This window comes from Somniosus microcephalus, chromosome 4, assembly GCF_052327205.1.
Source record: "Somniosus microcephalus isolate GS21.2 chromosome 4, FLI_Smic_1.0, whole genome shotgun sequence".
Taxonomy (NCBI): Eukaryota; Metazoa; Chordata; class Chondrichthyes; order Squaliformes; family Somniosidae; genus Somniosus; species Somniosus microcephalus.
Window position 1 is genome coordinate 56087853 of NC_140990.1, and position 25893 is coordinate 56113745.

Here is a 25893-nt window from a genome sequence, read left to right on the forward strand (position 1 = left end):
TCCCCACCCTCTCCCCCCCCTCACCTCCCTCCTGCTCCCTCTCCCTCCCCCCCGCCTCCTCTCCCCCTCCGCCTCCTCCCCCTCTCCCCTCCTCCCCATCCCCTCCCCCTGCCTCCTCTCCCCCTTCCCCTCCTCCCCCTCTCCTCCTCCCCCCTCCTCCTCCTCCCCTCTCCTCCCTCCCCTCCCCCCTCCCCTCCCCCCTCTCCTCCTCCCTCCCCTCCTCCCCTCCCCTCCCCCCTCCTCCACTCCCCTCCCCACCCCTCCCCTCCCCTTCCCCCCTCCCCTCCTCCCCCTCCCCCCCTCCTCCCCTCCCCCCCTCCTCCCCCCCTCCTCCCCTCCCCTCCCCCCCTCCCCTCCCCTTCCCCCCCTCCCCTCCCCCTCCCCTCCCCCATCCCCTGCTCCCCCCTCCCCTCCCCCTCCCCTCCCCTTCCCCTTCCCCCTCCCCTTCCCCCCTCCCCTCCCCTTCCCCCCTCTTCCCCCCTCTTCCCCCCAGTCGCTCTCTCTCTTCCCCCCAGTCGCTCTCTCTCTTCCCCAGTCACTCTCTCTCTCTTCCCCCCAGTCGCTCTCTCTTCCCCCCAGTCGTTCTCTCTTCCCCCCAGTCGCTCTCTCTCTTCCCCCCAGTCGCTCTCTCTTCCCCCCAGTTGCTCTCTCTCTTCCCCCCCAGTCGCTCTCTCTCTTCCCCCCCAGTCGCTCTCTCTCTTCCCCCCCAGTCGCTCTCTCTCTTTCCCCCCCCACCCCACCAGTCGCTCTCTCTCTCTCTCTTCCAACAACAACATGCCCTCGAAAAAGCCTCGGCACCGCCGGGCACTCCAGCTAGTATTTTATATATATAAAAGGATACATCTGTCTGTCTGTCTGTCTGTCTGTCTGTCCTTCGGTGTGTCTCTCCGGCTATACACTCTAAAGTTATAGAACGTACCTCGTGCGTTACATCAAAAGAAAGCTTACGATTCCGGAACGGTCATAAGCGTATTTACGTTTCGGCAAGACAAAAATTGCACCCACGGTATCCAAAAAACGTTCAAAATTCCGCTCATTAGCATCTCATTATCCGCTCATTAGCATAGAGTGACATTAAGGTCGGCCAATCGTACGGTCAAGCAACCCGACGGTCGAAAAATCGCTGCGGGGCGGGGGCGGGTTCGTCGCGCGTGCAGGCGGGCCCTCCTAGAGTCGAGTGACAGGACGATTGACCAATCCTACGCTTCGGTGACAGGACGATTGACCAATCGGTGCGTGTGTGGGCGGGCCTTATCGTTCTGAACTGAGGTGAGTCGCCGCCATCTTGATTCCAAGCTTTTCATTTTTTTCCCGCTTTCTGCGTCTTTAAAAAAAAGTTGCTTTTAAAACATATTGTTTTTTAAAAAAGTTAATTACTTTCTAAATCTTTTATATAATCTCATTAATTTTCCTACCTTTCCCTGTTTTTGCAGGTAGGCCTCGAAGCCTGGGCGTCTGTTGCCAGCCATGCTGGACCCGAGGCAATTGTTTTGTGGCAAGCTCCTCCCCCCACCCCCCTGCTGGGCCCCGATTCCAAACCAGCGGCCAGCCATCTTGGTAAAGGCTGGCTGGGCTCACTGCAAGCTCCTCGCGCTTCATTCGGGGGGGCGCGGCTCGGGAGGGGAGGGGAAGCGGAGAAGGTTACCCCGGCAACCGGGCTCGCCAGCCGCAATCGGCCGTCTCAAGCCGCTCAGGCCCAGGTCCGGTCCTGGAGAGGGGAGGAGGGTTACTAAGGCAACCGGGCCTGGCCAGCCGCAATCGGCCGTCTCAAGCCGCCTCAGGCCCAGCCTCGGGAGGGCGGGGCCTGGGCTGACCAGGGTGCTGCGCTCGGCATGTCAGTGCGTGGGGCGGCACGGAGCTCAGCTGAGACATCGCCAGCAGAGGGGAGAGGGTCTGCTGGCTCCCCCCTCCCTTTCTCCCCCCCTCCTTCCCCTCCGCCCCCACCCCTCCCCTCCTCTCCCCCCTCGCCCCCTCCCCTCCCCCTCCCTCTCCCCCTCCCCTCCCCCTCTCCCCCTCCCCTCACCCCCTCCCTCTCCCCCCCTCTCCCCCTCCCCTCCCCCCTCTCTCCCCCTCCCCCCCTCTCCCCTTCCCTCCCCTTCACTTCCCCCCTCAACCTCCCCACCCCTTCCCTTCCCCCTCCCCCTACACTTCCCCCTCCCCCTCCTCCCCCCTTCCTCCCCCTCCCCCCTTCCTCCCCCTCCCCCTCACCCTCCCACCTCCCCCTCCCCCTCGCCCACCCCCTCCCCCTCCCCTTTCCCCGCTTCCCCACTCCCCTTTCCCCCCTCCTTTCCCCCCTTCCTCCTGCTCCTTTCCCACCTTCCTCCCCCTCCCCCTCCGCTTTCCCCCTCCCCTTCCCCCCTCCCCTTTCCCCCCTCCCCTTTCCCCCCTCCCCTTTCGCCCCCTTTCCCCCTTCCCTTTCCCCACCCCCCTTTCTCCCCACCCTTCCCCCCCTTTCCCCCCGCTTACCCCCCCTTCACCCCTTTCCCTTCCCCCCAGTCGCTCTCTCTCTTCCCCCCAGTCGCTCTCTCTCTTCACCCCAGTCGCTCTCTCTTCCCCCCCAGTCGCTCTCTCTCTTCCCCCCAGTCGCTCTCTCTCTTCCCCCCAGTCGCTCTCCCCCCACCCACCCCTTTCTCCCCCACCCACCCCACCCACCCCTTTCTCCCCCACCCACCCCACCCTGCTCCCCCCCACCCACCCCACCTTCTCCCCCCACCCCATCCTTCTCCCCCCACCACCCACCCCACCCTTCTCCCCCACACACCCATTTCTCCCCACCCCTTGCTTCCCCACCCTTTGCTCCCCCACCCCTTTCCCCTTTCTCTCCTTCCATCTCTGTCTCTCTCTCTCCCTCCCTCTGTCTCTGTCTCCCTCTCTCTCTCTCATTCCCTCTCTCTCCTTTGCTTTCCCTCTCTCTCTCCTTCCCTCTCTCTCTCCTTCCCTCTCTCTCTCCTTCCCTCTCTCTCTCTCCTTCCCTCTCTCTCTCTCCTTCCCTCTCTCACTTTCCTTCCCACTCTCTGTCTCTCTTCTCCCCATCTCTCTCTTCCCCCGTCTCTCTCTTCCCTCCATCGCTCTCTCTCTTCCCCCCCAGTCGCTCTCTCTCTTCCCCCCCGGTCGCTCTCTCTCTTCCCCCCCAGTCGCTCTCTCTCTTCCCCCCCAGTCGCTCTCTCTCTTCCCCCCCAGTCGCTCTCTTTCTCTTCCCCCCCAGTCGCTCTCTCTCTCTCTTCCCCCCAGTCGCTCTCTCTCTCTCTTCCCCCCCAGTCTCTCTCTCTCTTCCCCCCAGTCGCTCTCTCTCTCTCTTCCCCCCAGTCGCTCTCTCTCTCTCTTCCTCCCCAGTTGCTCTCTCTCTCTCTCTTCCCCCCAGTCGCTCTCTCTCTCTCTTCCCCCCGTCGCTCGCTCTCTCTTCCCCCCGTCGCTCGCTCTCTCTCTTCCCCCCCAGTCGCTCGCTCTCTCTTCCCCCCAGTCGCTCTCTCTCTCTCTTCACCCCCCAGTCGCTCTCTCTCTCTCTTCCCCCCCAGTCGCTCACTCTCTCTCTTCCCCCAGTCGCTCGCTCTCTCTCTTCCCCCCCAGTCGCTCGCTCTCTCTCTTCCCCCAGTTGCTCTCTCTCTCTCTTCCCCCCCAGTCGCTCTCTCTCTTCCCCCCAGTCGCTCTCTCTCTTCCAACAACAACATGCCCTCGAAAAAGCCTCGGCAACGCCGGGCACTCCAGCTAGTATATATAAAAGCGGTTCCTTCCGTTTTGTCTGTCCGGCTATACACTCAAAAGTTATAGAGCGTACCTACACGTGCGTTACCTCCAAAGAAAGCTTACGATTCCAGAACGGGCCTAAACGTATTTACTTTTCGGTCGGACAAAAATTGTTTGCGCGTTATACAAAAAACCTTCAAAATTCCACTCATTATCTGCTAATTAGCATTGAGTGACTGACGTCAAGGTCGACCAATCCTGTGCCGTCATGATTGACCAATCCTACAGTTCAGTCACCTGATGGTTGGCCAATCGCTGCATCTGTGGGCGGGACTAATGCTTTTGAACTCAGGCATCGGCAGCCATTACTTCAACTACTTCCAGCTCAAAATCTGCTAATCCAGCTTCGAAAAAGTTAGTGTCTCTTTTAAAAATAACATAAGATTTACCAAAAACGTTTTATAAGTACTTTCACTTTCATCTTTGAAGGTATTAAAAGCGAGAAATGTTGCCCGGCAGCAGATTCACAGAGGGACAGAGAGACAGGGCCGAAAGCCTGGGACTCGATTTAAACCGCCCGGCCCAAAACAGTTAGTCTCTCTTTTAAAAATAACATAAGATTTAACAAAAACGTTTTATAAGTACTTTCACTTTCATCTTTGAAGGTATTAAAAGGTCGAAATGTTGCCCGGCAGCAGATTCACAGAGGGACACAGAGACAGGGCCGAAAGCCTGGGACTCGATTTAAACCGCCCGGCCCAAAACAGCCCTGGCAACGCGGGGCTCCCCCAGCTAGTGTTCTATAAAGGTTTAGCCTAACTTTCTTGCTTTTGCACTCTATTCCTCTGTTAATAAAGCCAAGGATCCCATACGATCCTTTAACAACCTTCTCACCTTGTCCTGCTACCTTCAAAGATTTGTATACATACACCCCCAGGTCCCTCTGTTCCTGTACTCTATTTAAAATTGTACCATCTACTTCATGTTGCCTCTCATTCTTCCGTACACTGTCCACCACCACTCTCTGCTTTCTCTCCCTCAGTCAGTATCACACTGCTGAATCTGTGCTGTACCTTTATCAAGGCCAATGTATCTTTCCTGAGGTTCGGCGCCCAGTTCTCCAGATGGGGTCTGACCAAGGCTCTGTACAACTGGAGCATCGCTTCTGTATTCCAGCCCCCTGGAGATAAAGGCCGACAGTCCATTAGCCTCTTGATTACTGTCAGGATTTGGAAGGTATTTACAATGGATTCGAGCGGCCCTTACATTTGGGATCTTTCTTTATTCCATCCACTCAAGGAGTGTGATAACAGACTTTCTCCTGTGAATATAGAGCTGGATTATTGGGCCGTGATGTGTTTACTTATTTGTCTTTTGTTTAATTTGCTGAGTGGATTTAAATTTAAACCAGGTTCTGAGGCGTGATGCCCTGTTCACACATCAAAGGTGAGAGAGATGCTGTGGGGCACATGCTAAGTCCTGTAGCTGAAAGTGATTAACAGACTGGGTTTGTGTTTAGTGATCCCGGGCATGTTACCGATACCTTCCCTGGATACCAAGGCTAGGAGAGGCACTCTGGAAGGTATGGGGAGCTGGGACTTGTCCATGAGAGTAACTGGAGGTGTGAGAACTGAAATAATCTAGAGTTAGAAAGGAGCAAAAGCACAAATTATCAGTAATTGGGACATCAATTAGTCTCTTACCTTGAAGCAGTTGACACAGTGTTTGAAAGAAAGCTGATTTATTTAACATATATCCAGAATATTAAACTCCAGCCCAATGATAGACGTTATTTTCTCCTCTCCAGATTTTCTCTCTTCCTCTCCTTAAAGCGCTGACTCAGTCTGTAGGCCCGTTCCACTCATTGATTCTTATTATAGCAGTTTACAAATGCTCCCTGACCAGTCTCTATTTCTCCTCCACCTACAGACGCTCCCTGACCAGTCACCATTTCTCCCTACTGTGGGTGTCCTTGTGTCTCTCCAGGTTGGACGATCAGTTGAAGCCTCGTCCACACACAGAACACGTGTACGGTTTCTCTCCGCTGTGAACGGTGCAATGTTTTTTCAGGCTGTGTAACTGGTTAAAGCTCTTGCCACAGTCAGTGAACTGGAACACTCTCACTCGGGTGTGTGTGTCTCGGTGCTTTTCCAGCCTCAATGATGATTTAAATCTTTTGCCACAGACAAACATTTCTCCTTCCATAATCAGAGGCCAATCATATATGAATTAAGTGATTCTGTAAGATCATGATGAGATGTTTGGTTTCAGTTTCCCATCTGCAAATCCTGCCCTTCTAACACCCTGTAAAAGGAGTTTACAAAAGTCATCACTGTAAATACAAGATAGATATTCAGAACAGACAATTTAGTTACTAAGGAACATTCTTTCCCTTTTCGTTCTCCCAAAGCTGTAACTCCCCCATCCGCCACACTCCTCCCGCTCTCTGGTCATTGTTCGAGATTCATCGCTCGCTCTCCTACTATTTATTTTCTCCTCTCCAGATTGTCTCTCTTCCCCTTCTTAAAGTGCTGACTCAGTCTGGAGGCCCGTTCCACTCATTGACTCTTATTATAGCAGTTTACAAATGCTCCCTGAACAGTCTCCATTTCTCCTCCATTTACAGACGCTCCCTGACCAGTCACCATTTCTCCTTCATTTACAGACGCTCCCTGACCTGTCTCTATTTCTCCTCCATTTACAGATGCCCCCTGACCATAGATACATAGATACATAGATACATAGAAGATAGGAGCAGGAGTAGGCCATTCGGCCCTTCGTGCCTGCTCCGCCATTCGATGAGATCATGGCTGATCCTTTAATTCAGTATCCCGTCCCCGCCTTCTCTCCGTAACCCTTAACCCCTTTTGCCCGTAGAAATATATCTAATTCCCTCTTAAATATATTTAATGAGCTGGCGTACACTGCCCTCTGTGGCAATGAGTTCCACAGGTTCACCACTCTCTGAGTGAAGAAATTCCCCCTCATCTCTGTCCTAAATGGTTTAGCCCTTATCCTTAAATTATGTCCTCTAGTTCTGTTCTCACCCGCCAAGGGAAACATTCCTTCTGCATCCAGTCTGTCTAGACCTGTCAGAATTTTATACACTTCTATGAGGTCCCCTCTCAATCTTCTAAACTCCAGTGTGTACATCCCTAAACTACATAGTCTCTCCTCATAGGTCATTCCCGCCATTCCTGGTATCAGCCTGGTGAATCGCCGCTGCACCCCCTCCATGGCAAGAACATCCTTCCTCAGATGAGGCGACCAAAACTGTACACAGTACTCGAGGTGTGGTCTCACCAGTGCCCTGTACAGCTGCAGCAAGGTATCCCTGTTCCTGTATTCTAACCCTTTTGCTATGAAGGCCAGCATACCGTTTGCCTTCTTGACCGCCTGTTGCACCTGCATGCTCGCCTTCAGTGACTGGTGTACAAGAACACCCAGGTCTCTCTGTACTTCCCCCTCTCCCAATCTATTGCCATTTAAATAATAATTTGCCCTCCCGTTCCTGCACCCAAGGTGGATAACTTCGCACTTGTCCACATTATAGTGCATCTGCCATTTATCCGCCCAATCGCCCAGTCTGTCCAAATCGCTCTGGAGCTTCCTGGTCTCTTCCTCTGAGCCCACCCCCCCTCCTAGTTTAGTGTCGTCTGCAAATTTGGAAATGCTGCATCCGACTCCCTGATCCAGGTCATTAATGTAAATTGTGAACAGCTGGGGGCCCAGGACAGATCCCTGTGGTACCCCACTTGTTACTGCCTGCCATTCAGAAAATGAGCCGTTTATTCCAACTCTCTGTTTTCTATCTGACAGCCAGTTCCCTATCCACGCCAAAACTTTCCCCTTTATCCCATGAGCCTCAATTTTCCATGCTAATCTTTTATGTGGGACCTTATCGAAGGCCTTTTGGAAGTCCAGGTACACCACATCTACTGGCTCTCCCCCATCTATTCTACCAGTTACTCCCTCAAAAAATTCCAATAGATTAGTCAAGCACGATTTACCCTTTGTAAATCCATGTTGACTCTGTCCTATCCTGTCCCCATTTGCTAAGTGCTCCGCTATTTCATCCTTAATGATGGACTCCAGTCACCATTTCTCCTCCATTTACAGACGCTCCCTGACCAGTCACCATTTCTCCTGCATTTAGATACGCTCCCTCACCAGTCTCCATTTTTCCTCCATTTACAGACGCTCCCTGACCAGTCTCCATTTCTCCTCCATTTACAGATGCTCCCTGACCAGCCACCATTTCTCCTCCATTTACAGACGCTCCCTGACCAGTCCCCATTTCTCCTTCATTTATAAACACTCCCTGACCAGTCACCATTCCTCCTCCATTTACAGACGCTCCCTGACTTCCTGTCTGCCCCGGAGTTTGGCGCGGGGCCCCTTTGCTGAGCGAATCGGGAGAAACCGGGAAGCGGCGAGCGGATAATGTTGAGTGTTTTAATAATGGGGCCGGAGGCCGCACTCGGGGTGTGTGAAGCCCGCGTCCCCCCGGGGTTTATTTATCTATTTATTTATTTTTTTAAAGCCTTAAAAACAGCTTTATAGTCAACAATATAAATACAATAATAAATTTTTACAGGTAAATCAATAATGTTTACAGTACAAACTGCCACTATTTAATAAACCAAGAAAGAACCCGTATACACCAGTCCTACTGGTATCACTCAATCGTTCATTCCTCCGTTCATTCGTTCGCTCAATCACAAATTCCATTGTGCATGTCTGCGTGTGTGCGTGCCATTTGTCTACCTGCGTGCATGCGTGCGTTCGTTCATCCATCCAGACAGGCCTCATGCTCACCCAGTAGGATGCCGGCCTTCATCCTGGGGAGCGAGGGCCCTTCATTCGGTCGAACGTAAGTTCCATTGTGTATGCGTGTGTGCGTGCGTATTATTTGTGTCCGCATGCGTGCGTTCCCTTGAGCATTCGTTCGCTCGATCGTTCGTACATTAAGGAAGGCTTTAACACTAAATAACACCACAATATACAAAGTCCCATAACCATATCGGAAATCAATTAAAACTTCAAGTAAACTACTTAAACAAAACAAGTAAATACCAGTTCTACGCCAGTCCTATTGGCACTCTAATAACTCCTTGTTTTCACTTGATGTTATTTAACCATATAATGTCATGATCCTTGTCCAGTCTTCAACTTTTCCACAGAAAAGAAGCCGACCACTTTCTCAAATCCCGTAAAAGAAGAAAACGACTACTAAAATTTCCTTCTTCTTGCTGTTATCACTCACAGGACCCAGCCATCAAGACATTCATTACTCCTCGCCGATATTACTTTGTTTTGCCTTTTATCTTCCTTTTATTTTCCTGTTTCACTTTTATCCCGTTCTCTTTTCCCATCTTATGGCTGTTCAAGCACCATACTATAGATGGGAACAGTCTGTCTTTCCTCCACCAAATGGCGGCGCACAAACCGGCCCCCGTCACGGAGAAAAAGCCTCACAGCTGCCACCAGATGGAGCACAGACGGGGCCACTGGAACTCATTCGGGCCGGAGACCGTTCTTCAACTTTAGAAACCGTGTAGCACGCTCACCCACAGCATCTCCCGACTCCGTTTCTGTCGGCCAGCCGCTCTGCCCTGGGCCCCCCGCCTGGGGTCCTCCGAGCTGGGCCACCCGCCCAGGGTCCTCCGGGCTGGGCCCCCCGCCTAGGACACTCTCCTCTGGGTCTTCCACCCTGGGCCTTCTGCACTGGGCCCTCCGCACTGGCATTCCCCGTGAGCAGCCGGGGTGTGGAGCAGCCCGTTCACACAGCACCGAGCAGAGCTGAGCTGCTGAGAATCTCGCAGCCTCCCCCGGGGTTTATTTTAAAACATTTTTCTTTTGGATGAATGGAATAGAATCTTTATTTCTAGAATCTGTTAAGCTTCCCGCCCCCCCCCCCCAAGTGAATGGAGGCTGCCTTTCGACAAATGGCTGCAATTTAAACGTTATTAGCAATTTAATATACCAAATATTCCACAATGGAATACAATGATTACAAAGTTATCATACTTAAATACAGATATGTTTCAGAACAAATACAGTACAGTACATTAACCTGGACTCCAAATTCACTCATCTTCAACAAAAATCAGGAAGTTGATTATTACAGTCCATGGTCTCACCTTTGCCTCGTCAGTGAAACGTTAAAATTATGACAGTGTAAAGGTTTTCATTTAATCATTTTTTTTCTCTTCCTCCGGTTTCTGCATTCGAGCTTTCGGGGAACTATTGGCCCAGTAATTCCGTTCCAAACGTGTGAGTACGGTCGGGGTACTCACGCGTCTGGCCGGAGGAAATGCCGGTTTTCAGCATGCACAGCGCATGCGGGGAAAACCGGCATTTCCTGTCCTCTGAACGAAGGGGTTCAGAGGCACAGCGCGTGCGACTGCACAGGCAGCGCGTGCGCAGTGAACTTCGTCGATTTCATTCATGGATTCAGTGAGGTTAAGTCCTTACAACTTACACATGAAAAAAGCATGTGTAAAGTTGCTCCAGAGGCTGCGGAGGAAGATTTATTTTATCGTGGAGCTTCTGAAAGGCAATGGGCCAGAAATTCGTGACCAAATGCGTGAGTACTGTCTGGGTACTCACGCATCTGGCCGTTGGAAATGCCGGCGTTCAGCATGCACAGCGCATGCGGGGAACGCCGGCATTTCCAGACCTCGGAACGAAGGGGTTCATAGGCACAGCGCATGCGACTGCACAGGCAGCGCTTGCGCAGTGAACTTCGTAGATTTCATTCATGGATTCAGTGAGGGTAAGTCCTTACAAGTTACACTTGAAAAAAGCATGTGTAAAGTTGTTCCAAGGCTGTGGAGGAAGATATATTTTATCGTGGAGCTTCTGAAAGGCAATATTTTTGTTTGGGAGAGGGAGGGAAGTTATTTTAAGAAATTTTAAGTAAGTTTTAAAGTTTAAATTTTTTTTTTTAAACGGGTTTTCAGAACGGTAGGTAGAAGGAGCAATTGTGGCTGTGTGAATTGAATGTGAAAATGAGTGTTCTAAAATGAGTAATGTAACATTTCCAGCACTTTTAAGAAATAAACTTTTCATCAGTAATAAGTAATTATGTATGTATGTCCGCATATATTCCTTTACGTATATGTATGTATATTTTATATTCCTTTACTTAAGTGTATGAATGTATGTTTTTAATTATGATTTTCCAATAAGTTACTTTCTCTGAAAGTCATAATTAAATAATACATTCATACACATAAGTAAAGGAATATATACATAACACGCAAAGGAATATATACAGACATACATACTTTCAGAAGCTCCACGATAAGAAATATCTTCCTCCGCAGCCTCTGGAGCAACTGTACCCATGCTTTTTTCATGTGTAAGTTGTAAGGACTTGACCTCACTGAAAGCATGAATGAAAGCGGCGAATTTTACTGCGCACGCGCTGCCTGTGCAGTCGCATGCGTTCTGCCTCTGAACCCCTTCGTTCAGAGGACAGGAAATGCCGGTTTTCCCCACATGCACTGTGCATGCTGAAAACCGGCATTTCCTCCGGCCAGACGCGTAAGTACCCCGATCGTACTCGCGCATTTGGAAGGGAATTACTGGGCCAACATTTTACATGTCAATAAAATGAAAAATTTAACAATTGCACGATTTGCCCCCTCGCATCTGCGACTGAGGGTCCAAGGAGGTGCATTGCGCAAGAGGTCATCGTCGTACGTATCCTCACACTGTTCCCTTTCGGGAACTGTATGAAGTGGTGGAAGGATTTATGGCCGTGATTAACGCTCATTCCGTGACCGTAACCATCTTTGAACCAGCCATTAGGGTGGTTAGTCCTATGGCGTGAGGGTTTTACGGGCTCCCACAACCCATCTGAGGGGGGGGGGTGGCCACCCACACCCACGGACGTAAGTATCCCGCTGGATGTCCACCCAGAATTTATAGTTGGAGCTCTGACTCCACTTGCCGGGACTGTCTGGAGTGGGGTTCGAAACCCTACTCCTTCTGGCCCAGCGGCGGGGATGCTTACTGCTACGCAAAAGGCCCACTCCGCACAAAAGGTGACACCCATACCTTTCCTGCGCCTTTTCCCTCCCCGTGACTGGAGCCCTATGCTGCCACTTGAAAGACCAAGCTATCATCTGACCTTTTTGCGGCGCCTTTGACTTCTCATTACCAATGATGAGCAGGCGCTGCGCCTCCACCTCCTTGAGGAGATTGCTGAGGTCATCATCAGTTCAATTGTGAGTTCTTTTAATGCCGTGAATTGTGCTCATTCCAGCCATTTCACGTTGTTAATCGGATTGGGCCTTTGGCGTAGCGGTAGCATCCCCACCGCTGGGCCAGATCAGGGTAGGGTTTCGAACCCCGCTCCAGACAGTCCCGGCAAGTGGAGTCGGAGCTCCGGCTCTAAATTCTGGGTTGACATCCAGTGGGATATTTGCGTCCGTGGGTGTGGGTGGCCCCCCCTCCTTGTATAGCTTGTGGGAGCCCGTAAAACCCTCCCGCCATAGGACTAACCGCCCTAATGGCTGGTTCAAAGATGGTTACGGTCACGGAATGAGCGTTAATCATGGCCATAAATCCTTCCACCACTTCATACAGTTCCCCAAAGGGAACAGTGTGAAGACACGTATGACGACAACATTGCTAAATAAATAAATGGAATTAAAAAAAATCTTTTAGGGCTTTTAAAAGTCTTTAAATTGCTTTAATTCTGTTAAAAACTACTTCAGATTCTTCAAAATAATGTAAACGTTTTTAAAAGTTTATAAAAGTTACCAAAAGCTTCAAAAAACTTCCAAAAACCTATTTAAACTGCTGCTTTGCATGTAAAAATGCTTAGCAGCTTGGCAGAAACATTGGGGGCGTGTCCTGTTAAACTGAGACCTCAAGGGGCGTGTCTCAGTTGCACAGCGTGCTCCAGGCTTCGCGCTGGCTGCACTCCTGGGCGGCGTGACGTCAGACGCTGCCCGGGATTCTTCAGATTCAAAATGGAATTCCAGGCGTCCCTGGAGGTGATCGGCAGGCGTGTCGGGTAAGTGCAGATCGGGGGCTTGCACGCGCGGCAAGCCCCCGATCCGAATTTCTGGCCCAATATTTTTGTTTGGGAAAGGGAGGAAAGTTATTTTAAGAAATGCTGAGGTAAGTTTTAAAGTTTAATTTTTTTTTTTAAACGGGTTTTCAGTACTGTAGGCAGAAGGAGAAATTGTGGCTGTGTGAATTGAATTTGCTGTGTTTATTAAATGTGAAAATGACTGTTCTAAAATGAGTAATGTAACATTTCCAACATTTTTAAGAAAGAAACTTTTCATCAGTAATATATTCTTTTAAGTAATTATGTATGTATGTCCGTATATATTCCTTTATGTATATGTATGTATGTATATATTCCTTTACTTATGTGTATGAATGTATGTATTTAATTATGATTTTCCAATAAGTTACTTTCTCTGAAAGTCATAATTAAATACATACATTCATACACATAAGTAAAGGAATATATACATACATACATATACGCAAAGGAATATATACAGACATACATACATAATTACTTAAAAGAATATATTACTGATGAAAAGTTTCTTTCTTAAAAATGTTGGAGTCATTTTCACATTTAATAAACACAGCAAATTCAATTCACATAGCCACAATTGCTCCTTCTACCTACAGTACTGAAAACCCGTTTTAAAAAACAAAAATAAACTTTAAAACTTACCTCAGCATTTCTTAAAATAACTTTCCTCCCTTTCCCAAACAAAAATATTGCCTTTCAGAAGCTCCACGATAAAATATATCTTCCTCCGCAGCCTCTGGAGCAACTGTACTCATGCTTTTTTCATGTGTAAGTTGTAAGGACTTAACCTCACTGAAAGCATGAATGAAACCGGCGAATTTTACTGCGCACGCGCTGCCTGTGCAGTCGTACGCGTTCTGCCTCTGAACCCCTTCGTTCAGAGGACAGGAAATGCCGGTTTTCCCCGCATGCGCTGTGCATGCTGAAAACCGGCATTTCCTCCGGCCAGACGCGTGAATACCCCGACCGTACTCACGCGTTTGGAACGGAATTACTGGGCCAACATTTTACATGTCAATAAAATGAAAAATTTAACAATTGCACGATTTGCCCCCTCGCATCTGCGACTGAGGGTCCAAGGAGGTGCATTGCGCAAGAGGTCATCGTCGTACGTATCCTCACACTGTTCCCTTTCGGGAACTGTATGAAGTGGTGGAAGGATTTCTGGCCACGTTAACGCTCATTCCGTGACCGTAACCATCTTCATACCAGCCATTAGGGTGGTTAGTCCTATGGCGTGAGGGTTTTACGGGCTCCCACAACCCATCTGAGGGGGGGGGCCACCCACACCCACGGACGCAAGTATCCCGCTGGATGTCCACCCAGAATTTATAGTTGGAGCTCCGACTCCACTTGCCGGGACTGTCGGGAGCGGCGTTCGAAACCCTACTCCTTCTGGCCCAGCGGCGGGGATGCTTACCGCTACACAAAAGGCCCACTCCGCGCAAAATGTGACACCCATACGTTTCCTGCGCCTTTTCCCTCCCCGTGACTGGAGCCCTATGCTGCCACTTGAAAGACCAAGCTATCATCTGTCTTTTTTGCGGCGCCTTGGACTTCTCATTACCAATGATGAGCAGGTGCTGCGCCTCCACCTCGTTGAGGAGATTGCTGAGGTCATCATCAGTTCAATTGTGAGTTCTTTTAATGCCGTGAATTGTGCTCATTCCAGCCATTTCACGTTGCTAATCGGATTGGGCCTTTGGCGTAGCGGTAGGATCCCCGCCGCTGGGCCAGACGGGGTAGGGTTTCGAACCCCGCTCCAGACAGTCCCGGCAAGTGGAGTCGGAGCTCCAACTATAAATTCTGGGTGGACATCCAGCGGGATACTTGCGTCCGTGGGTGTGGGTGGCCCCCCCCCTCAGATGGGTTGTGGGAGCCCGTAAAACCCTCCCGCCATAGGACTAACCACCCTAATGGCTGGTACAAAGATGGTTACGGTCACGGAAGGAGCGTTAATCACGGCCAGAAATCCTTCCACCACTTCATACCGTTCCCCAAAGGGAACAGTGTGAAGACACGTATGACGACGACGTTGCTAAATAAATAAATGGAATGAAAAAAATTCTTTCAGGGCTTTTAAAAGTCTTTAAATTGCTTTAATTCTGTTTAAAACTACTTCAGATTCTTCAAAATAATGAAAACGTTTTTAAAAGTTTATAAAAGTTACCAAAAGCTTCATAAAAATACCAAAAACCTATTTGAAATGCTGCTCTCGATGTAAAAATGCTTTGCAGCTTGTGAGAAACATTGGGGGCGTGTCCTATTAAACTGAGACCTCAAGGGGCGTGTCTCAGTTGCACAGCGCGCTCCAGGCTTCGCGCTGGCTGCGTGACGTCAGACGCTGCCCGGGATTCCTCTCTTTCAAAAAGGAATTCCAGGCGTCCCTGGAGGTGAACGGCGGGCGCGTCGGGTAAGTGCAGATCGGGGGCTTGCACGCGCGGCAAGCCCCCGATCCGAATTTCTGCCCCATTGTCTTTGACATCACAGGTTCTTCTCCACTTGTCCCAAATTCATTCATTCGGGTGGGATCCACGCGATAGATCCAGCGCTGGACCAATAGACAAAGGATACCACGTGATCTCTCAAACCCGCTCCCTGAGCTCGGCCAACGTCCGCGCATGCTCAGCGCACCTCCTGTTGTTCAGGTTGAAAGTTCAAACCCCGCCCCTCACACACTCCGATTGGTCGGAGGACCCGCCGCCCTGCTCAGTTCTCCAGCCCCGCCCTTGCTATTGGTCGGAAGCTCCCGTCAATCACCCAGGCCGTGTGAGCTGAGCATGCGCGTACCTTGGCAGCAGCCGCTGATACATTAGGTGAGATAGCTCAGGGAGCGGGTTCATGAACCCCGGGGGGACGCGGGGCGCTCACACCCCGGGCTCAGGGAGCGGGTTCGCGAACCCCGGGGGGACGCGGGCCGCTCACACCCCGGGCTCAGGGAGCGGGTTCGCGAACCCCGGGGGGACGCGGGCCGCTCACACCCCGGGCTCAGGGAGCGGGTTCGCGGGCCGCTCACACCCCGGGCTCAGGGAGCGGGTTCGCGAAGCCCGGGGGGACGCGGGCCGCTCACACCCCGGGCTCAGGGAGCGGGTTCGCGATGCCCGGGGGGACGCGGGCCGCTCACACCCCGGGCTCAGGGAGCGGGTTCCTTAACCCCGGGGGGACGCGGGCCGCTCACACCCCGGGCTCCGGGAGCGGGTTCGCGAACCCCGGGGGGACGCGGGCCGCTCACACCCCGGGCTCAGGGAGCGGGTTCGCGAACCCCGGGGGGACGCGGGCCGCTCACACCCCGGGCTCAGGGAGCGGGTTCGCGAACCCCGGGGGGACGCGGGCCGCTCTCACCCCGGGCTCAGGGAGCGGGTTCGCGAACCCCGGGGGGACGCGGGACGCTCACACCCCGGGCTCAGGGAGCGGGTTCGCGAACCCCGGGGGGACGCGGGCCGCTCACACCCCGGGCTCAGGGAGCGGGTTCATGAACCCCGGGGGGACGCGGGCCGCTCACACCCCGGGCTCAGGGAGCGGGTTGGCGAACCCCGGGGGGACGCGGGACGCTCACACCCCGAGCTCAGGGAGCGGGTTCATGAACCCCGGGGGGACGCGGGCCGCTCACACCCCGGGCTCAGGGAGCGGGTTGGCGAACCCCGGGGGGACGCGGGACGCTCACACCCCGAGCTCAGGGAGCGGGTTGGCGAACCCCGGGGGCACGCGGGCCGCTCACACCCCGAGCTCAGGGAGCGGGTTCGCGAACCCCGGGGGCACGCGGGCCGCTCACAACCCGAGCTCAGGGAGCGGGTTCACGAACCCCGGGGGCACGCGGGCCGCTCACACCCCGAGTGCGGCCCCAGGCCCCATTATTAAAACACTCAACATTATCCGTCTCACACACACCCGGGGTGGGCCTCAGGCCCCGAACAGGAGCCTCCGGGCCGGGCGTTTGCCCCGAGCGGGGCGGCAGCTGCGGGGCTTTCTCCCGGTGACAGGCCCGGGTTAACGGCCGCCATCTTGAGAGGCTCAGGGGGCAGTAAGGCGCATGCGCGACCCCCTTGGCCAGGAACCTGGAGGAGAGAATCTTGTTAATTTCTATCCTGGATTCTCAGTGATGGCTTTTGTAAACTTCTTTTACAGGCTGTGAAAAGGGCAGCATTTACACACTGCAAACTCAAACCAACAACAACTTGCCTTTATATAGCACCTTTAAAATATCACAGTATTGCAGTCAGACATTAATTGACACATGTACTTTGTTTGTGGTCCAGTGCACTGACAGAAAGTTCCTTCACAACTGTAACAATTTTATTGCGGTTGCTGTGAAGGCTGCGCTCACTCTACTCGTACACCTGGTCTCCAAAGGAGGCAAAACAGGACTAATGCTGCCGAGCTCAGCTCTTTTTGATCAGAAAATATCAACTATTTAGCCACGCCTGGAAATGCACAAAAGAGGCAGCAGTGCTGATTGGCTGCCCAGGAAAGTCCTATTTATATTAAACGTCTTCACCCAGAGAGTGCTGAGAATGTGGAACTTGCTGCCACGGGGAGTAGTTGAGGTGAAGTGCATGGATGCATTTAAGGGGAAGCTGGATAAACACATGGGAGCAAGGAATAGAAGGAGATGCTGATGGGGTGAGATGAAGAGAGATGGGAGGAGGCTCATGTGGAGCATAAACACCGCATGGACCAGTTGGGCCGAATGGCCTGTTTCTGTGCTGTACAATCTGGGTAATTCTATGTAATAAGAGAGGAAAGAATGTTCCATAGAAACTGGAATTATCTGTTCTGCATTTTTTTCCTGAACTTACAGTGATCTCTTTTGTAAACTGCTTTTACAGGGAATATCATCAGCCTTTGAATGTGGAAGGAGTAATGTTTGCCTGTTCTGTCTGTGGGAAAAGATTTCAAACATCAGTGTGACTGGAAAAGCACCGAGACACACACACCTGAGTGAGAGTGTTCCAGTGCACTGACTGTGGAAAGAGCTTTAACCAGTTACACAGCCTGAAAAAACATCGCACCATTCACAGCGGGGAGAAACCGTACATGTGTGCTGTGTGTGGACAAGGCTTCAGCTGATCGGCCAACCTGGAGAGACACAAGGACACCTGCACCATGGAGAAACTGTGGAAATGTGAGGACTGTGGGAAGGGATTCAGCTCCCTGTACCGGCTGGAAACTCATCGACGCAGTCACACTGGGGAGAGGCCATTCACCTGCTCCACGTGTGGGAAGGGATTCAGTCAGTCATCCCAGCTGGTGAGACACCAGCGGGTTCACACTATGGAGAGGCCGTTCACCTGCACTGTGTGTGGGAAAGGATTTGCTCAATTAACCAACCTCACTGAACACCAACTTGTTCACACTGAAAAGAGACCCTTCAAATGTTCTGACTGTGGGAAGAGCTTTAAAAGCACAAGAGATCTGCTGACACACCAACACACTCACACTGGGGAGAGGCCGTTCACCTGCTCCGTGTGTGGGAAGGGATTCACTAATTCATCCCACCTGTTGAGACACCAGCGAGTTCACACTGGGGAGAGGCCATTCACCTGCTCCATGTGTGGGAAGGGATTCAGTGATTCATCCACTCTCCTGAGACACCAGCGAGTTCACACTGAGGAGAGGCCATTCACCTGCTCTGTGTGTGGGAAGGGATTCAATCAGTCATCCAACCTGCTGCAACACCAGCGACTTCACACTGGGGAGAGGCCGTTCACCTGCTCCTTGTGTGGGAAGGAATTTGCTCGATTAACCAGTCTCACTAAACACCAACTTGTTCACACTGAAAAGAGACCCTTCAAATGTTCTAAGTGTGAGAAGATCTTTAAAAGCACAAGCGATCTGCTGACACACCAACACATTCACAGCGGAGAGAGGCCATTCACCTGCTACGTGTGTGGGAAGGGATTCACTGATTCATCCACTCTGCTGAGACACCAGCGAATTCACACTGGAGAGAGGCCATTCACCTGCTCGGTGTGTGGGAAGGGATTCACTCAGTCATCCCAACTGCTAAGACACCAGCGAGTTCACACTGGGGAGAGGCCATTTACCTGCTCCATGTGTGGGAAGGGATTAATTGATTCATGCACTCTGCTGAGACACCAGCGAGTTCACACTGGGGAGAGGCCGTTCACCTGCTCGGTCTGTGGGAAGGCATTCACTCGGTCATCCCACCTGCTGACACACCAGCGAGTTCACAAGTGACTGCAGGGGTTGGATGCTGCTGTTAATCATATCCAGGACTGAACCATGTTCATTTTGACAGGTGGGGTTTGTTTCTGCTGATGAGAATAGCTCCTGTAACTGGGCTGGAGTTTAATATTCTGGATAAATGTCAAATACACAGCATTGAGTATTTCTTTCCTCCAAGGTAAGAGGAGACTAATTGATGTCCTGTTACCGACTGTTACATTTTTGGGCCCTTTCTCCTTTCTAACTCTAGATTATCTCAGTTCTAACACCTTCAGTTACTCTCAAGTCCCAGCTCCCCACACCTTCCAGAGAGCCTGTAATAGAAAATGACTGAAGATTTATCCCAGTGTAACTATTGCTGTTATCCAAGGAAAAAGGCTTGTATTTCTATCGCACCTTTCACAACCTCAGGACGTCCCAAAGGGCTTTACAGACAAGGAAGTACTTTTGAAGTGTAGTCACTGTTCTAATGTAGGGAAACCAGCAGCCAATTTGTGCACAGCAAGCTCCCACAAACAGCAATGTGATAGTGACCAGATAATCTATTTTTCAATGACGTTGATTGAGGATGGAATGGGATGTGTACAGAGATGGTCTGTGTGTGGAGATGTGAAAGAAGGAAACGGTGTGTGTGTGTGATAGTGACACAGCCTTGTGGTCACAGTCAGAACAATGACAGATATCCTTGTTATGGTTTGGGCAGGGCCAGGTCAATAATGTAGTAAACAAGTTAAATATAAATATCGCCAGTGTAGTCGCAGCTTAGAAACATAGAAAAATAGGAGCAGGAGTCGGCCATTCGGCCCTTCGAGCCTGCTCCACCATTCAATATGATCATGGCTGATCCTCTATCTCAATACCATATTACCGCGCTCTCCCCATACCCCTTGATGCCTTTTGTGTCTAGAAATCTATCTATCTCCTTCTTAAATATATTCAGTGACTTGGCCTCCACAGCCTTCTGTGGTAGAGAATTCCACAGGTTCACCACCCTCTGAGTGAAGAAATGTCTCCTCATCTCAGTCCTGAGACTGTGACCCCTCGTTCTAGACCCCCCAGCCATGGGAAACATCCTCCCTGCGTCCAGTCTGTCTTGCCCTGTCAGAATTTTATACATTTCAATGAGATCCCCTCTCAGTCTTCTAAACTCTATTGAATACAGGCCTAGTCGACCCAATCTCTCCTCATACGACAGTCCTGCCATCCCAGGAATCAGTCTGGTGAACCTTCGCTGCACTCCCTCTATGGCAAGTACATCCTCTCTTAGGTAAGGAGACCAAAACTGCACACAGTACTCCAGGTGTGGTCTCACCAAGGCCCTGTGTAGCTGTATTAAGACATCCTTGCTCCTGTACTCAAATCCTTTTGCAATCAAGGCCAATATACCATTTGCCTTCCTAACTGCTTGCTGCACCTGCATGTTTGCTTTCAGTGACTGGTGTACAAGGACACCCAGGTCCCTTTGTACATCAACATTTCCCAATCTATCACCATTTAAATAATACTCTGTCTTTCTGTTTTTCCTACCGAAGTGGATAACTTCACATTTATCCATGTTATACTGCATCTGCCATGTATTTGCCCACTCGCTCAACTTGTCTAAATTGCCTTGAAGCCTCTTTGCATCCTCCTCACAACTCTCAATCCCACCTAATTTCGTGTCATCACCAAACTTGGAAATATTACATTTGGTTCCCTCATCCAAATCATTGATATATATTGTGAATAGCTGGGACCCAAGTACTGATCCCTGCGGAACCCCACTAGTCACCGCCTGCCACCCCGAAAAAGACCCATTTATTCCTACTCTCTGTTTCTTGTCTGTTAACCAGTTTTCAATCCATGCCAGTATATTACCCCCAATCCCATGTGCTTTCATTTTGCACACTAACCTCTTATGCGGGACCTTATCGAAAGCCTTCTGAAAATCCAAATACACCACATCCACTGGTTCTCCCTTATCTATTCTACCAGTTACATCCTCAAAAAACTCCAGTAGGTTTGTCAAACATGATTTCCCTTTCATAAATCCATGTTGACTTTGTCTAATCCCGTTGATATTTTCTAAGTGTCCTGTTATCACATCCTTTATAATCGAGTCTAGCATTTTCCCTACTACTGATGTTAGGCTAAACATTTCTTTAAACATAGCTTATTAGAACAGACCTGTGGAAAAGAGAGCTCTGAATCTCTGTTCTCCGGATCGGGTAACTATACTCTGTCTGTATCTTTGCAGTGCTGTTAATAAAATCAGTGAAAGACAATCTGTTGTTGTGAGCTTGATTATCTGGTGTCTGAAACCACAAGACTCAATTTTTAGAGTCAACAAGATGAACAAGTAAACACATCATGACCCAATCCTCCAGATCTATATTCACAGGAGAATGTCTGTTATCACACTCCTTGAATGGACAGAATAAAGAAGGATCTCAACTCGAAGAACCTCTAGAATCATTTGTAAATACATTTAAAATCCTGACAGGTTCGACCTGTCAGTTTCCATTACAGTCAATGGAAGATGAGAGAATGGTTGAGAGTAGGGGTGAAAGAGGAGTTGGGGTGAGGGGGTTGGAGAGTAGGGGTGAAAGAGGAGTTGGGGTGAGGGGGTTGGAGAGTAGGGGTGAAAGAGGAGTTGGGGTGAGGGGGGTTGGAGAGTAGGGGTGAAAGAGGAGTTGGGGTGAGGGGGTTGGAGAGTAGGGGTGAAAGAGGAGTTGGGGTGAGGGGGGTTGGAGAGTAGGGGTGAAAGAGGAGTTGGGGTGAGGGGGTTGGAGAGTAGGGGTGGAAGAGGAGTTGGGGTGAGGGGGTTGGAGAGTAGGGGTGAAAGAGGAGTTGGGGTGAGGGGTTGGAGAGTAGGGGTGAAAGGAGTTGGGGTGAGGGGTTGGAGAGTAGGGGTGAAAGAGGAGTTGGGGTGAGGGTTGGAGAGTAGGGGTGAAAGGAGTTGGGGTGAGGGGTTGGAGAGTAGGGGTGAAAGAGGAGTTGGGGTGAGGGGGTTCGGGTGAGGGGTTGGAGAGTAGGGGTGAAAGTGGAGTTGGGATGAGGGGGGTTGGAGATTAACAACAATAATTTGACTCTGAGCCACATGAGGAGATATTCGGGCCGATGACCAAAAGCTTGTTCAAAGAGGTAGGTTTTAAGGAATATCTTAAAGGAGGAACGAGAGGCGGAGAGGTTTCGGGAGGGAATTCCAGAGCTTTGAACCTCGACAGCTGAAGGCACGGCCGCCAATGGTGGAGCGATTAAAATCGGGGATGCGCAAGAGGTCAGAATTGGAGGAGGGCAGAGATCTCAGAGGTTGTAGGGCTGGAGGAGTTTACAGAGATAAGGAGAGGGGAGGCCATGGAGGATTCCTCTGGTGCTGGAATCAAGAACAAGAGGCCTTAATCTTAAAATTAGAGCTTGGCCATCCAGGGGTGAAATCAGGCAGCACTTTTTCACACACGGTAGTAGAAATGTGGAACTCTCTCCCCCAAAAGGCTGTGGATGCTGGGGGTCGATTGGAGCTTTCAAGACTGAGATGATGGATTTTTGTGAGGTAATTGTTCCACGGGATGTGGAATAAAGGCGGGTAAATGGAGTTAAGATACGGATCAGCCCTGATCTAATTGAATGGTGGAGCAGGCTCGAGCGGCTGAATGGCCTCCTCCTGTACCTAATGTTCCTGTGACACACTCAGAAATACCCCAGAGCAGTGAAATCCCACTGGGCCCCTGCACAGGTCAAGGGCTAACCCAGCGTGCCCTCTCTGAGCCCGGTTTGCTGCTCCCTCTGTGCCCAGCACTGCCTGCACCCCCGGCACACGGCAGTGGAATTTCAGCCTCAGTGTTACAAGTTTCATCGGTTACAGGCTGGTGAGAGGAATAATTCAATCTGACCCAGAGCTGTGTGATTGGTTCAGCCTCGACTTATATTGACTGTCAGAAATGCCCAAGAAGCAGTTTTTTGACTAATATCAGTTCCCACAGGGATAAGGAATTCATAGAGTTTTTTTTTATTCATTCATAGGATGTCGGCCTCACTGGCAAGGTCAGTATTTATTGCCCATCCCTAGTTGCCCTTGAGAAGCTGGTGGTGAGCACCGCTGCAGTCCATGTGGTGAAGGTACTCCCATAGTGCTGTTAGGAAGGGAGTTCCAGGATTTTGACCCAGTGACGATGAAGGATCAGCGATATATTTCCATGTCAGGATTGTGAGTGACCTGGACGGGAACTTGGAGGGGATGCTATTCCCATGCGCCTGCTGCCCTTGTCCTTTTAGGTGGTGGAGGTCACGGGTTTTGGAGGTGTTGCCAAAGAAGCCTTGGCGAGTTGCTGCATTGCATCTTGTAGATGGTACACACTGCAGCCACGGTACGCCGGTGGTGGAGGGAGTGAATGTTTAACGTGGTGGATGGGGTGCCAATCAAGTGGTCAGCTTTGTCCTGTATGGTGTCGAGCTTCTTGAGTGTTGTTGGAGCTGCACTCATCCAGGCAATTGGAGAGAATTCCATCACACTCCTTACTTGTGCCTTGTAGATGGTAGAAAGGCTTTGGGGAATCAGGAGGTGAGACACTCGCCGCAGAATACCCAGTCGCTGACTTGCTCTTGTTGCCACAGTATTTATGTGGCTGGTCCAGTTAAGTTTCTGGTCAATGGTGACCCCCCAGGATGTTGATGGTGGGGGATTCAGCAATGGTAATGCCATTGAATGTCAAGGGGAGGTGGTTAGACTCTTGCTTGTTGGAGATAGACATTGCCTGGCACTTCTACATAGAAACATAGAAGATAGGAGCAGGAGTAGGCCATTCGGCCCTTCGAGCCTGCTCTGCCATTCAACGAGATCATGGCTGATCATCCAAACCCTAACACCCGGTCCCTACACCGACAGCCATCCCACCCAAGCCCTATCCCCGTAACCCCACGTATTTAATCCCCCCTAACACTATGGGCCAATTTTGATCATGGCCAATCAACCTAACCAGCACATCTTTGGACTTCTGTGGCGCGAATGTTACCTGCCACTTATCAGCCCAAGCCTGAACGTCATCCAGGTTCTGTTGCATGCGGGCATGGACTGCTTCATTATCTGAGGAGTTGTGAAAGGCCATAAACACTGTGCAGTCATCAGCGTACATCACTATTACTGACCTTATGTTGGAGGGACAGTCACTGATGAAGCAGCTGAAGATGGTTGGGCCTAGGACACTGCCCTGAGGAACTCCTGCAGCGATGTCCTGGGGCTGTGATGATTGACCTTCAATCACCACAACCATCTTCCTCTGTGCTAGGTATGACTTCAGCTAGTGGAGAGTTTCCCCCTGATTCCCATTGACTTCAGTTGTACTAGGGCTCCTTGGTGCCACACTCGATCAAATGCTGCCTTGATGTCAAGGGCAGTCCCTCTCACCTCACCTCTGGAATTCAGCTCCTTTGTCCATGTTTGGACCAAGGCTGTAATGAGGTCGGGGGCAGAGTGGTGTTGGTGGAACCCAAACTGGATATCAGTGAGCAGGTTATTGGTAAGTGCCGCTTGATAGCACTGTCGATGACACCTTCCATCACGTTGCTGATGATTAAAAGTAGACTGATGGGGCGGTAATTGGCCAGGTTGGATTTGTCCTGCTTTTTGTGGACAGGACATACCTGGGTAGTGTGAGCTGCGCATGCGCGGTAGAAGTTGGTTGATGGGCAGAGTGAGCTGCGCATGCGCGTGGCGCAGTGAGCTGCGCATGCGCGGGAGGCTGAGCGTGGCGCAGTGAGCTGCGCATGCGCGGGAGGCTGATTGAGGAGCAGTGTGAGCTGAGCATGCGCGGGAGAGGCTAATTGTGGCGCAATGTGAGCTGAGCATGCGCAGCAGAGGCTGAGTGTTGGGCTGTGAGAGCTGAGCATGCGCGGGTGGCGGGGCTGCAGCAGGTCAGAGGGTGGCGGGTTAATGAACCCCAGGGGGACGCGGGCTTCACACACCCCGAGTGCGGCCCCAGGCCCGATTATAAGAGCAGTGAACATTATCCGCCCCCACCCGCGGGTTCCCGTTTCACTCCGGCCCGAATCTCAACAAAGCGCCAACTCCGGGACAGACAGGAAGTGAGTCAGGGAGCGTCTGTAAATGGAGGAGAAATGGTGACTGATCAGGGAGCGACTGTAAATGGAGGAGAAATGGGGACTGGTCAAGGAGCATTTGTAAATGGAGGCGAAATGGTGACGGTTAGGAGGACATAGGCAAACTGGTGCAGTGGACAGACATGTAACAAATGAAATTTAATGCAGAGAAGTGTGAAGTAATGCATTTTGGAAGGTCAAAAGAGGAGAGGCAATATAAACAAAATGGTACAGTTTTAAATGGAACGCTGCAACAGAGAGACCTGGGATTGTGTGTACACAAATCTTTGAAGATGGCAGGCCAAGTTAATTGTTAAAATAGCACACCTTGGCTTTATTAACAGAAGCATAGAGTACATAAGCGAGGAAGTTATGCTGAACCTTTATAAATCTCTAGTTCGAGTATTGTGTCCAATTCTGGGCACCACACTTTAGACAAGACCTCAAGGCCTTGGCGAGGGTGCAGAGGAGATTTACTCGGATGGTGCCAGGGATGAGGGGGTTCAGTTATCTGGAGAGACTGGAGAAGCTGAGATTGTTCTCCTTCGGGCAGAGAAGGTTAAGGGGAAATTTAATAGGGGTGTTCAAAATTATGAGGGGTTTTCATAGAGTCGATAGGATAGTAGATGTTTCCACTGGCAGGAGGGTCGGTAATCAGAGGACACAGAATTAAAATAATTGGGCAAAAAGCCAGGGGGGAGGTGGGGAGAGACTTTTTAAATCAGTGACTTGTGATCTGGAATGCACTGCCTGAAAGGCTGGTGGAAGCAGATTCAACAGTAACTTTCTAAAGGGAATTGGATAAATACTTGCAAAGGAATATTTTCCAATCTATGGGGAAAGAGCCGGGGAGTAGGACTAATTGAATGGCTCTT

At 50.9% G+C, this 25893-nt stretch overlaps 1 protein-coding gene across 2 annotated transcripts in view; it reads left to right on the plus strand.

Moving 5' to 3' along the window:
- LOC147118945 (uncharacterized) overlaps positions 1-21197 on the plus strand; it is a 25052-nt gene extending 3855 nt beyond the window's left edge. Inside the window, exons 3-5 of one of the 2 annotated variants that reach the window (XM_085984676.1) lie at positions 17885-17991; positions 18160-18456; positions 18625-21197. In XM_085984676.1, coding sequence (XP_085840802.1) covers positions 17885-17991; positions 18160-18456; positions 18625-18955 — 735 coding nt within the window. In that variant the 3' untranslated portion in view covers positions 18956-21197. Of the gene's footprint in view, positions 1-16355; positions 17474-17583 lie in introns of those variants that run through there. The other variant, XM_085984677.1, reaches the window with a different exon arrangement.
- The last annotated feature ends 4696 nt before the right edge of the window (positions 21198-25893 follow it).